The sequence below is a fragment of the Leucopleurus acutus genome (assembly GCF_964270905.1).
Source record: "Leucopleurus acutus genome assembly, chromosome: 2".
NCBI lineage: Eukaryota > Metazoa > Chordata > Mammalia > Artiodactyla > Delphinidae > Leucopleurus > Leucopleurus acutus.
The window spans coordinates 110,384,794-110,398,021 of record NC_139143.1 but is presented as its reverse complement, the minus strand read 5'-3'; the positions used below and the strand labels follow the sequence as shown (position 1 = coordinate 110,398,021).

At 36.0% G+C, this 13,228-nt stretch overlaps 1 protein-coding gene across 3 annotated transcripts in view; it reads left to right on the top strand.

Moving 5' to 3' along the window:
* Nucleotides 1-13,228, top strand: part of ABCD3 (ATP binding cassette subfamily D member 3) — an 85,404-nt gene that overhangs the window by 26,210 nt on the left and 45,966 nt on the right. For all 3 annotated transcript variants that reach the window (XM_082832411.1, XM_082832413.1, XM_082832412.1), the window contains exons 3-4: nt 3,875-3,973; nt 7,841-7,929. In XM_082832411.1, the coding sequence (XP_082688537.1) occupies nt 3,875-3,973; nt 7,841-7,929 (188 nt within the window). The remainder of the gene's footprint in view (nt 1-3,874; nt 3,974-7,840; nt 7,930-13,228) is intronic.

Here is a 13,228-nt window from a genome sequence, read left to right as displayed (position 1 = left end):
TCCTATTTTTTTGTACATTTAAAAATATATATACTTGTTTGCTAGTCATATAGTGTAAGCAAAATAAATTTAGTTTAGATCAAATGGTTGGCCAAAAAAAAGGTTTAAGGCAGTGTACATCCTGATACCACATTTGTGAAATCTATAGGAAGTGCACACACAGACATATGCTGAAATGAAATTTGGTAAGAGATGTGCCACATATTAACAGTTGATGTCTCTCAGTGGTAGCTATAGGCTCCTTATTTTTCCTCATCAGAATTTTCTAATTTTACGACAGTGAATGTGTGTCACTTATGAGGGCACGCAATTGAAAAGAACTTTTTATTGAAATTTTTTATAATCTTTGGTGGGATGGGTTGAGGTGAGACAAGTTTCATAAGACATGAGATTTAAGGAGAAAAAAATTTAGAGAGAGAATAGTATAAAGAGATAGTTGACTTGTTTTAAAATATTTATTCTTTTTGATGTAATACACAGGGTATAAAATTCAAAATATACAAAGGTAGCACTGTGCTGGGTTTGGTCTTCAGCATTCCCATGCATATTTTTGTACTTTAGGGGTGTGCGTATATCTCCATAAACAATATAGGTAGAATTATTTTGCTTATTGAAAAATTTTATAAATTGAATCATTGTACTATCGTTCTCCTTTTTCTTAGCATAATGTTTTCTTAAGATCCATCTATGTTGATAGCTATAGATCTAGTTAACTAACCACTCTATAGTATTCTCTTGTATGAATATGAGCTGTTTCCTTTTTTAACAGTTGTGTAGAATCTTCATTGCATAAATTTACCATGATTTATGTAGTATCTCATAATTGATGTACATTTAGGTTTTTAATTTTATAGTATTATAAAACAATGTGCAAGTCTTTTCATTTATGTGTTTAAGCATATGTTCAGGAATATCTCTAGGATAAGTTTCTAAAAGTAAATTTGCTGGGTTGTTTTACATTTTGCAATGAGTGTACATTTTATATTTTGATAGATGCAACATAATAGTTATGTTGATTTATACTTCCTCTAACAATATACAGAAATGCTTACACTTTTGTCAGCACCACATGACCTTTTATTTGCTATTTCAAACATCTGTCTTTTCTGGTCAGTTCTGGTTCATGTCACCTTTCTAAGTTGATTGACACATCAATAGGAACTTCTCGTTGCCCTTTGACCTTGTTGCCTCCTGAATGTTAGGTACATTTTTTTTTTCTGACTGCATTATTACTTTAGCTTCTTAAATGGTCTTTAATGGTTGTTTTTTTTCTATGATTTGCATGCTAGATTTATATCATAAAAGTATTTTTTATATTTTTAAAAAATTACTGGGAAGTTTAAAGGTGGGGAAAGTCAATTGTGGTTAAAATGAATTCTTAGGAGAAGCTAGTAGTGTTTATGAGATGTACTGTCTCTGTAAGTATTTGCATTTAGATTGGTTTCAGGTATGACTTTTATTATGTATCAAGAATGGTACAGTGCTCGCTTTGGCAGCACATATACTAAAATTGGAATGATACAGAGAAGATTAGCATGGCCCCTGCGCAAGGATGACACGCAGATTCGTGAAGCGTTCCATGTTTTTTTTTTTAAAAAGAATGGTACAGCATCTTGATTATTTCTTCACCCTGAGTCAGCCCTCCAGCCCACATGTTTGGTGTTTCCTGACTTTAGGAAGTATATCGTTCCCTTTATGGATTCAAATGTAATGAAAATAATAAAGTCGGCTTTCAGACAGCTTAAGAAATAGGAGCAGTGACAACAGGGACAGAAGAAAAAGAGGAGGAGGAATTAATACCAGGTAAACTGCTAATTATATACGACGTGCTTCATTGTTACTTTCTTATAACTTTTTTTTAAACCTTCCTCATTGTTTGCCCTAGATCATTTCTTGAGAACAGCTGGAAATAGTTATCCTCTGTTTAAGTCAGAAGGTGGCCGTTTCACTTTGGAATTTTTCTGTCTAAGGCTCAAGCTAGGGATGGAGACGGTACTGACTACAGGTGGGATGAAGTGAGGTAGGGAGGCAGTGACAGGAGGGAAACGAGAGTAGAAGTCTAACTTTCTTTAAAGGTAGTTGATGTACATTGCTTTCTCTTTATTCTTTTCTTCCTATACTTTCTCAGTTTGGGGAGGTGAAAGGGGATATTTAGGTTGAAGTTGTAAGGTCTGGCTTGGGGAGAATAGGCTAGCTAGAGTAAATAGACTGTGAGTAGGGCATTTTGTGTTTTGTTCACTGGTGTGTCCCCATGGTTTAGAACAGTGCCTTGGGCCAAGTAAATATTGAATGAATGAATACATACATGTGTGAATGAAGTAGACTGGGCCTGTGACTCAGTGGGATGGGGTTTACAACCTTTGTATGGTTTGAAAGACCTGAACTCTGTTCCAGCAGTTACACGGTAGGTTGGTTCTTATCCAGTTCTTTCTGTCTTAGTCTTTCTGATCTAACTCTACACACCCAGTGCCTTCATCTCTTGTCTACAGTTCTGTATGACATGCAGTGTCTGTTTATTAGGATTACATATGTAAAGCCCTTAGCACAGTGTGTGACATATGGATGGTAGCTTATTATTCTAATTCAGTACACAAACAACTCATTTAAGGTTTATCAAGTTAGATATTAATTTAATTAAAGCATATTTACAGCAAAGTTTGTCTAACAAATAGAATTTACTATACCATGGGTATTTGTTTATCAAGAGCGTAGTAGTTAATACATAAGTGAGCTGTGATTATAGGAGTTGGGGAAGGAGCTCAATTGGGGATGGGGTCCTCCTGGAGAGTCTTGCCTATTCAGAAGTTTCTTCTGCCTGTTCTTCCAGACAGCCCAAGGGTAGCCAGTTCGTGTCACTCTTTCCTTATCCTTGCAAATGGTTTTATAGCTCTCTTTTCTTGGACCAGTGAAAATGAAGAAATATCTGAGGGTAATAAAATGATTTACTGCTCTTAATTATCCTCAGTGGTTTCCCTCTACACTGACAGTAAACTCTAAATCCTTCTATGGCTTCAGGGCTCTGTTTTTTATAGGTCCTGCCCATCTCTTCAGCGTCTCTCCTTTTGTCCCCTCTGCTCTAGCAGCACTGTCGTCTTGCTCTTCAGTGTGCATACCAATTTTATTCCTGAACTGGGTTTTGTGCTTGGTATTCCCTGTGCTTTACTACCCTCCCCCAAAGAGACCTTTCTTCTCATACTTTTCTGGATCATTCTTTTTCTCTTGACCCTGCCTAGTCTATCTGTAACAGTTTATTTATTGGTTTATTTTTATCTGGGTTTCCCCTGCTAGAATGTGAACTGTATGAGTGAGGGAACCTTGTCTGTCTTTGCATTTGTAAGGAAGAGTGCATATTAGAAATGTTAAATGATAAATCTAGGAATCCAAAAGTTTCCTGTAATTGATAGCAGGAAAACTCCTGTTCAGGATTTTTTAAAAATTCTGTTGTTAATAAGGAAGTGGATGATGAACAAACAGTAATGAGATGGATAATGGCCATTTCTTAGCTGTCCTCTGACCTCATCTTCTACTACTTTCTCTTGCTCACAGCTCCAGCCAGATTGGCCCTTTTGTTGTTAAACGAGCTTTTACCTTGGTATTTGGCATTTGCTGTTTCTTCTGTTTGCAGTGTTCTTTTTCCAGATATTTCTGCAACTTCACTTCTGAAAGGAAGTTCTCACTTCCTTATTCAGTTTTTGGTAACATCTTAGTTTCTTGAAAGCATGTTTGAATATGAAGAGCAGTACAAGACTATGTTCTTCAAATGCAGTATCCATCTTAGTAGTTGTTTATGTTGCCTTAGATGAAACATGGTTCTTTAATCTAATTTGTTATAACTATTTTAGAGCTTTCTTTCTTTCTTTTTTTTTTAATGTAGAAAGAGGGGAAAAAAGAACGAGCTGTGGTGGACAAGGTGTTCTTTTCAAGGCTCACACGAATTCTGAAAATCATGGTCCCTAGAACATTTTGTAAAGAGGTAAGTCTTATGAAACGATAATATTAAGTGTTCAACTTTAAAGCTTATGTGAGATCAGAACGATAGAATTATAAAGCCTTTGTTCTACTGCAGGTCAAGTGTCTCCTCTGTAGGTAATGAAGACTAAATTTTTGTCTAAGTCATTGCCTGTCATGCAAGTACCCTTGTTGTTCAGCACCAGTTTTTAAATGATTTTCTCTTGTTTATGAAATATTATTATATTTTATGTGAAATACTAGAGTACTTCAGTACAGCCAGCCTAAATGGTGTTGCTTTATTATAATATAATGCAAATGAGGTTAAATTTAGAAAGACCTTTTTATTACATTAAGATGTTAACAAGTAACATTGATATGGAATATGTTTGAGAGTTGCTTCTTCATATTTGATTAAATATATTTTTAAGATACCTGAATTCTTCAAGTATTTTCAGGAAGTGAACTGGTTGTTAGAGTAAAGTTTTGTTATTCTTTCATTTACTCTTTTGTCAAGATTATCTTTGTCATGATTTATTAAGTATTTTAATGATTAAAAAATAGCATAATGCTGTGTTCTCCATCTTTAATTACCTTAATATTCTCCTTTAGTACAACTAGAAATATTATCACTGTTGACTCTTTCTCCTCCCCATACCTACCTCTCATCCTTTCAGTCACTGCTATCTGCTAATTTTTCTTTCTAAATATTCTTACCTAGATATTACAGTGTTCTTTAATTAGTCTCATTTCAAAGAATCTCTCCTTTTTATTTATTTATTTATTTATTTTGCGGTACGCGGGCCTCTCACTGTTGTGGCCTCTCCCGTTGCGGAGCACAGGGTCCAGATGCGCAGGCTCAGCGGCCATGGCTCACGGGCCCAGCCGCTCAGTGGCATGTGGGATCTTCCCGGACCCAGGCACGAACCCGTGTCCCCTGCATCGGCAGGCGGACTCTCAACCACTGCGCCACCAGGGAAGCCCGAATCTCTCCTTTTTAAATCTTTTCTGTCAAGTTTGTCTTCTTCAAACATAATTGTTTCCCACTGTTCAAATTTTAAAAAGCATTAGGCTTGTAATCTGTTGATAGCAGGAAAAGGATAAGACATTCCAAAAGCACTATAATTCTCAAAGGAAAGGCACATTCCTCCATCACACTGGACTTGCTCTCCTTCCCCTCACTTCAGCGTCATGTCTTGTTGACTCTGCCCTTAAAAGAGACTCTAAAAAATAATTTAATAACATTTGGTTTTTTTCTAATTAGATAGAGATCCTATGTGTTTCTTGAAGAAAAATTGGAAAATGCACTTTTTAAATCTGCTTCGTCCCTTATATTTTAAATGTTTTTTCCAAGCATCCTTGAGTTTCTCTTCGATTAGTCCCTTACTTTCCATTTGTACTGTTCTCACTTGCTTGGATTATTATAATCTCTTCTCCTTTTCTAACTAGTCTTCTTTCTAAAACCCGAATAAGAACACTTGGCTTCTTTTCTCCTGTAGGGTAAATCACAACGTGACTTTGCCCTTCCTTTGCATACCATCTACTTGGAAGGTCCTTTGCTGTTTTGTAGCCAGGCCTTGTGCCCTCGTACTTTCATGACACCATGTTTGTGACAACACCCCAAACAAAAACAAATACGTTTAAAAAACAGCTTAATGCTCTTTATCTTCTTTGTGAAGGCGTCCCATGACTCTGGATATAATTCATTGTTTTCTCATTCTACAATCTACCTGACTTTGAAGAATCTTTATTTAAAGTACAAGCTTCTTCTCTGGAAAGATTTTTGTATTACCCCCCCTTACCAGTTAACAGCTTAATGTTCATTTAACCTTTTAGCAGAGGTTTGCTGAATATGAAATGAATGTGAGACATTGAATAGATCTCTGGGAGTTAATAAGAAGGTAGATGGGCCTAACTTGGCCAACCTCCCAGTTCTGTCAAGGTGCATCCATGCCACAGAGCCATTTTACGAACCATCTTTGAGGGATATAAAAATACGGGCTTAACCCCGGTTCAAGAAAGTGAGATAAACTCCAGTAGAAATCACAGATAATTGGAGGTAGAGATAGAGAGATTAATTTAATCAATTTATGAAATAAAAATGCTGCATATGAACATATAGAAGTTCATCTGTATCATAAGGTGAGGGACTGCCTAAATCAAGCCTATCTTTAGTTTCTGACATATTCTATGAACCCAGTAATGGAATTATGGTGATTCTGAGGACAGCCTTTGCATCAAAAAGGCATTTCAGGACTGTCAGTAATCAGAGTTCGGCAGATTTTGCTAAATGAGACAATAAACTTGATACTTATTTAAAGAAAAAATTAAGCAAAGTATATAAAATAAAGGAAAAAAAAACTATCTTTGTCTAATGTTACCTTTATTCCTCAAATGATTAATTTAGGATTGAGGCTGTACTTAAGGTCTGAATTAAAAGTTAGCATTACCATTAAAGTGTCATCTACAGATAGGATTTATTAAAATCAGTAGGTTCTTCTGTTCTCAGTTTAATACCTAACTTCGAGATGGTGGGAGAGGGTAGGAAGATGGTATCTTCCTTGCTGGACAACTCTGGCAAACGTTGGGGGAGCAGCTGTCACAACTCAGTCGTGTAGACTTTCTTTGACATTGTCTTCTTTCTTATGGATTCATTTATTACTTCCATGTTTATGACTCCCTGCCTTGTCTTTCACTTAAGGGCTGTATTTTCAGAACCTTCACCTTTTTTAAAAAACAAGATTTGTTTTGCAAAAATTACAAAAGTCATAGATGCATTTGCCTCTCAATTCCATAACTTTGAAATCAAACACCTTATCCAACAAACATTGCCCCTGCCACACACCCTCTTCTCTGACTTTAGCTTCTATGCTGCTGTCATATTTTTCCCATTTAGAAAGTTTAAGGTCACCTTTGAATGGGTGTGTGTTGCAGTTGGAGGCTGGAGGGTAGATTTTCATCCCACACAAAGACAATTGACTCCTAGCCAGCCACTCAGCCTCTCATCTCTCCCCCACAATGATCCATCTTGCCCAGCATTGCTTAAGTAATGCTCTGTAAACAACACTTTTTAATATTTTGTTCTGCCTAAAAGCTTGCAGTAGTTTTATAAGATCTGCTGGATGTGCAATACTGTAATTCATATGGTTTTAATCTATTTTTTATTTTCCATTAAATCTTTCATCTTTTTTTTTTTTTTTTTACTCATAATCCTCATTTTCTCCTTTGTTTTACTTGGGTTATTTAATGTATTTCTAACGTCATAAGCCTTTTTTGCTACCTCAGACCTTTCGATCCTGCCACGTATCACATGAAGTGATGCAAATATACTTACCTACACTGGTCTGTTTTGTTACATTTTATGTGTAAATCTTGCCTTAATAACTAAATTGAAAGCCCTGCAAGGGCAGGGGCACTATTAAGAGATTTTTCTAACAAACTGAACCAAATTTATTCTACTTAAGCAAAATTTTAGGCTTCAGTATTTGTTCTTAACTGTGTATTGGTAGTTGTCATTTTTCTTTATTAGAGTTGTATATTAAAAACATAGGACAATCACAATACACTGTGATTTAGGTAGTCTAACTTATACTGCTGCTTTCTGTCATTGACTAATTATATGAAGGCAAGTCATTTGACCTGCCTAGGATTCACTTTTGAATCTGGATGAAAAATTAGATTAAATGATCTATAAGGCCTTTTCCATTTATATTATATTTTAAACTTCTTTCAAAATTATATTTAAAAATAACCTGTAGGTAAAATGTCAGCCAACTACATTAAAGCTAGAATAAAGCTTTGAATTTAGAAACCAAAAATCTTTACCAAAGTAATGTTTCTTTTAACTTTCTAAAATGCATTTAATTAATTTACTATACCTGGTTTATTTTAGACAGGTTACTTGATACTTATTGCTGTTATGCTGGTGTCTCGAACATATTGTGATGTTTGGATGATTCAGAACGGGACACTCATTGAAAGGTACTTTTCATCTTCCTCCTGTATGTATGAAATACTAATTTGTGTCATATTTAAGTGTTATTTTAAGCAAGGAATAGATTCTAAGTTAGGTATAAATACTTAAGTCAAATTAACGTCTTTGTTCATTTACTTAGTAGATATTTATTGTCTCCCTTGTGCCACAGGCAGTGATAGGGATGTACCCATGAGTGAACAGGAGAGACCCTGTACCAAGCCCTGCAGAGCTGGCCGTTTATAGAGGGTCAGAGACAAGTAAACAGAAAATTATGGGACTTCCCTGGCGGTCCAGTGGTTAAGACTCCACGCTTCCACTGTAGGGGGCACAGGTCCGATCCCTAGTTGGGGAACTAAGATATCGCATGCCCCCCGGGCACGGCCAAAAAGAAAGAAAGAAAGAAAGAAAATTAATATGCAGTATAATAAATGCTGTAGTGGGAACTTAAAAAGTCACCAAGCTGGATGTCTGAAATTAATGAGATAATTTGAGGAAAATATCAAAGCATTTCAGGGAATCATGTTGAGAATGTTTATTAAACAGAAAAAAATTCTTGGACATTTTCTTCAGTTTCTGAAGTTAGTGCTTTATATATTTTTTCATTATAGTCTTTGCACATATATTAATCACTGCAATTGATGATTTGGAATTTAAAAACAAAAAAAACAGTTGGGATATTAACATTTATCTGTTAATAAAGGTATTAACAAAGGTATTGGTATCCTCATGATACCAATTTGAATGTCAGTAAAAAATTTTTTCTTGGAATTTTGTTTCCTGGCATGCAGTATTTTATCAGAAAATTTCTTAAAGTACTTAGTATAACGTAACTGTTTGAATGACAGTACTTAAAATTTTTAAATGCTCCCAAATTTTGTAAGTTTTTTTCTGACATCCTTGATTTGTGTGTGGCTTAGAGGATTTGTAGGAGAGGCAGAATGCTTTATGCAGGTGTTTTCTGACTCATCCTTCTAGAAGAACAAAGAAGGTTATTTGCATAGGATTAAAGCCCCGACCACGTGCCTCTGAATATGTGTAAATGGTATAGAGGCCAATATTCAATTCAGGGCGCCCTGAATCCTTTGGTCAGTCCCATGCCTTTTTATTTTAATCAAAGTAATATATGAAAAGCTTAATAAGTAAAACATGAATATAGTTTAATATCAAATAGCCATACAGGACTTAATCACAAAAACATCAGTTCTGTGCCCCATTCCTCCCATGTGTAACTGTCATTCCTGGAGCCAGTTGTCTTCTGTTCTTTTTACTGTTTCATCTCTTATTTTGTCTCTGCATTTCATTGTAACACACTTATGTTACTGTCTCTAGATTTTTCAGTCTTAGAGACTATGCGTGTATTTATTTCTCTTTTGGAAGATGAGAATTAGCTCTTTTCCACTCCTACCCATGTCTGTGCTCATTCTCTCAATGTTATATCACAGTTTTTTGTTAAATCAGAATTTATTGTTTACATGATTTTGACTTTTGTTTACAGCTGAGCCAAATGCTCTTCTTTGGTAGTTTCTTTTATATACAACTTCTTTTCCTGGCATTTTTAAATTGCAGGTTTTTGTGCACATTAATTTTTTGCCTACTTCTTACTAATTCAGCTCAAGCTTATTGACAACACTATAAAATCTCAGTATTTGGGGGCTTCCCTGGTGGCGCAGTGGTTGAGAGTCCGCCTGCCGATGCAGGGGACACGGGTTCGTGCCCCAGTCCGGGAAGATCCCACATGCCGCGGAGCGGCTGGACCTGTGAGCCATGGCCTCTGAGCCTGCGCGTCCGGAGCCTGTGCTCCGCAATGGGAGACGCCACAACGGTGAGAGGCCTGCGTACTGCAAAAAAAAAAATAAAAAAATCTCAGTATTGTAATATGTCAAACACACTAGATAACTTACTGATTTATATCTATTACCACCCCATACCTCTTGTTAGTTTTCTGTCTTCCGGCTCTCATTAGGATTGATTGTGCTTTAGCTTCACTAAATAGCAGTCATGTTTGAATTTACTTTTATCATGATCTTAGGAATTTTTTTCATCTTTCTTTCCTGCATTAAATAACTCCTATGTTCTGGATCTTTTGTTTTCCTCTTCCTCAGTTTACTTTCTCATTTTGGCAGATGCAGTCTTTTTCTGAGAAAAGGTTACAAGGGAAGTAAAATTTTGAGACCTTGTGGGTCTGATAAAGTCTTTTACTCTCACACTTGATTGATAATTTAGCTGTATTTATTCATTCTAAATTGGAAATCACTTTTTGTCAGAATTTGGAAAGCATCATCCTGTTGTCTTCTGTAGGGCTCTGTGGTTCTCAACCTTGGCTGCAGTATAATTAGAATCATCTGGGGAATTTTGAGACCTACTAATGCCTGGGCCCACCCCTAGAGATTCTGATTCAATCAATCATTACTTTTTTTTTTTTTTTTAACATCTTTATTGGGGTATAATTGCTTTACAATGGTGTGTTAGTTTCTGCTTTATAACAAAGTGAATCAGTCATACATAAACATATGTTCCCATATGTCTTCCCTGTTGCGTCTCCCTCCCTCCCACCCTCCCTATCCCACCCCTCCAGGCTGTCACAAAGCACCGAGCCAATATCCCTGTGCCGTGCGGCTGCTTCCCACTAGCTATCTACCTTACTACGTTTGTTAGTGTGTATATGCCCATGACTCTCTCTCGCCCTGTCACAGCTCACCCTTCCCCCTCCCCATAACCTCAAGTCCGTTCTCTAGGAGGTCTGCGTCTTTATTCCTGCTTTACCCCTAGGTTCTTCATGACATTTTTTTTCTTAAATTCCATATATATGTGTTAGCATACGGTATTTGTCTTTTTCTTTCTGACTTACTTCACTCTGTATGACAGACTCTAGGTCTATCCACCTCATTACAAATAGCTCAATTTCGTTTCTTTTTATGGCTGAGTAATATTCCATTGTATATATGTGCCACATCTTCTTTATCCATTCATCCGATGACGGGCACTTAGGTTGTTTCCATCTCTGGGCTATTGTAAATAGAGCTGCAATGAACATTTTGGTACATGAGTCTTTTTGAATTTTGGTTTTCTCAGGGTATATGCCCAGTAGTGGGATTGCTGGGTCATATGGTAGTTCTATTTGTAGTTTTTTAAGGAACCTCCATACTGTTCTCCATAGTGGCTGAACCAATTCACATTCCCACCAGCAGTGCAAGAGTGTTCCCTTTTCTCCACATCCTCTCCAGCATTTATTGTTTCTAGATTTTTTGATGATGGCCATTCTGACTGGTGTGAGATGATATCTCATTGTAGTTTTGATTTGCATTTCTCTAATGATTAATGATGTTGAGCATTCTTTCATGTGTTTGTTGGCAGTCTGTATATCTTCTTTGGAGAAATGTCTATTTAGGTCTTCTGCCCATTTTTGGATTGGGTTGTTTGTTTTCTTGTTATTGAGCTGCATGAGCTGCTTGTAAATTTTGGAGATTAATCCTTTGTCGGTTGCTTCATTTGCAAATATTTTCTCCCATTCTGAGGGTTGTCTTTTGGTCCTGTTTATGGTTTCCTTTGCTGTGCAAAAGCTTTGAAGTTTCATTAGGTCCCATTTGTTTATTTTTGTTTTTATTTCCATTACTCTAGGAGGTGGGTCAGAAAGGATCTTGCTGTGATTTATGTCATAGAGTGTTCTGCCTATGTTTTCCTCTAAGAGTTTGATAGTTTCTGGCCTTACATTTAGGTCTTTAATCCATTTTGAGCTTATTTTTGTGTATGGTGTTAGGGAGTGATCTAATCTCATACTTTTACATGTACCTGTCCAGTTTTCCCAGCACCACTTATTGAATCATTACTTTTTGAAGCATCCCAGGTGATCCTAACCTTGATCCCAGCCAAGGTTAGAAACTACTGATCTAGCTTCCACATTTGGTGTTGAGTCCCATTCCTGTGCTGATTGCCCGCCCTTAGCAGCGGATCTTCTTTTACCTGCTTTGGAAGCTTTTATTATTTCTTTATTGTTGATGTTGTATTGCTGGTGTTATGGGAATTTCACTGAATGTTGGTGTGAATTTTTTTTCATTCCGTGTGTTTGTGCTAGGCACTAGGTGGGCTCTTTTCAATCTAGAAATTCATTCTTCATTCTGAAGAATGAAATTTTCTTGTGTTTTTAAAAAAGTTCTTCCTCTCCAGTGTTTTCTGTACTTTTTCTGGAATCTTAGTTGAGTGTTGGACTTCCTGGACTGATCTTCTGACTATAATTTCTCTACTGTTTACATCTCTGACATTTTATATTATATTCTAGGAGATTTCTTTTAACTTTATCATCCAGTGAATTTTTATTTGTTTTAATTTTATTCCCAGGAGCTATCTTTTTGTATGAATGTTCATTTTTGTAGCAGTCATTCTTTCAAGTCTGTGACTTTCAGTGTCCTTTGTTGTTCTGATCTTTGTCATTCAGTTTAGAGCTTTCCTTAAGCAGTCACTCTTGGCTGTGTATTCATATTTAACTTGCTAGAAGCCAAGTTGTGGGATTGTTGATGGTCTGGTTTCCCTGAAGGGAATTTGTAGGGGGAGTCTGGTCAGTTTTGTGTGTTTGTGCCCCAGTGAGGAATCCTCTAAGGAATTCTAAGAAGTTAAGCATGAGTGTAATTGAAGCGTTTGTTCATTGCTGCTAGCACATCAGCTTTAGCAGGATCAGTTTTGTTAAGTTCTCTTTCTATGAGCTTTGTGTACAAGTAATTTGAGTCATTTGTATGATTAATATAGAGAAGACATGTATGTCCTTTTACATGATTATAGAATTTTATATTTTTTTCCTTTGATGGCTTTACTTATTATTTAAATGCCATAACTGTTAATAAAAATACAGGCTCCCCAACTGTAGTGTTATTAATTACCTGTGACAAAAATAACAGGTTACATCCACTGTGAATAACATTATATTAGATATCTGTGTACAGTCAGTCACATGATACATATAAAGAACCCTGTACAATCATGGTATAGTATAGAAGATTATCTTTTAAAGTTTTTTCCCTTTTATTCATATTTTGTGATTTCATGTTTTTGTAACCTAAAAGAATAATATTTAATTTTCTAAGCTAGGGATTTCCAACTTTAATTAAATAGGTGCTTATTTTAATTTTCTCAAAGACTGAATGCTCTAGAGAAAATCCATCTCTAAGAGTATGTGGTGCATTAATTTAATTGGTAATGATGGATAAGAGGAAAGTTATTATGTAGCATGAGCCAACTTATAATTCTACTAGACTAATCAACTTGTTGGGTACTCAGCCTTAAAATTCAGTTATGAGATGTAGAAAAAAATGA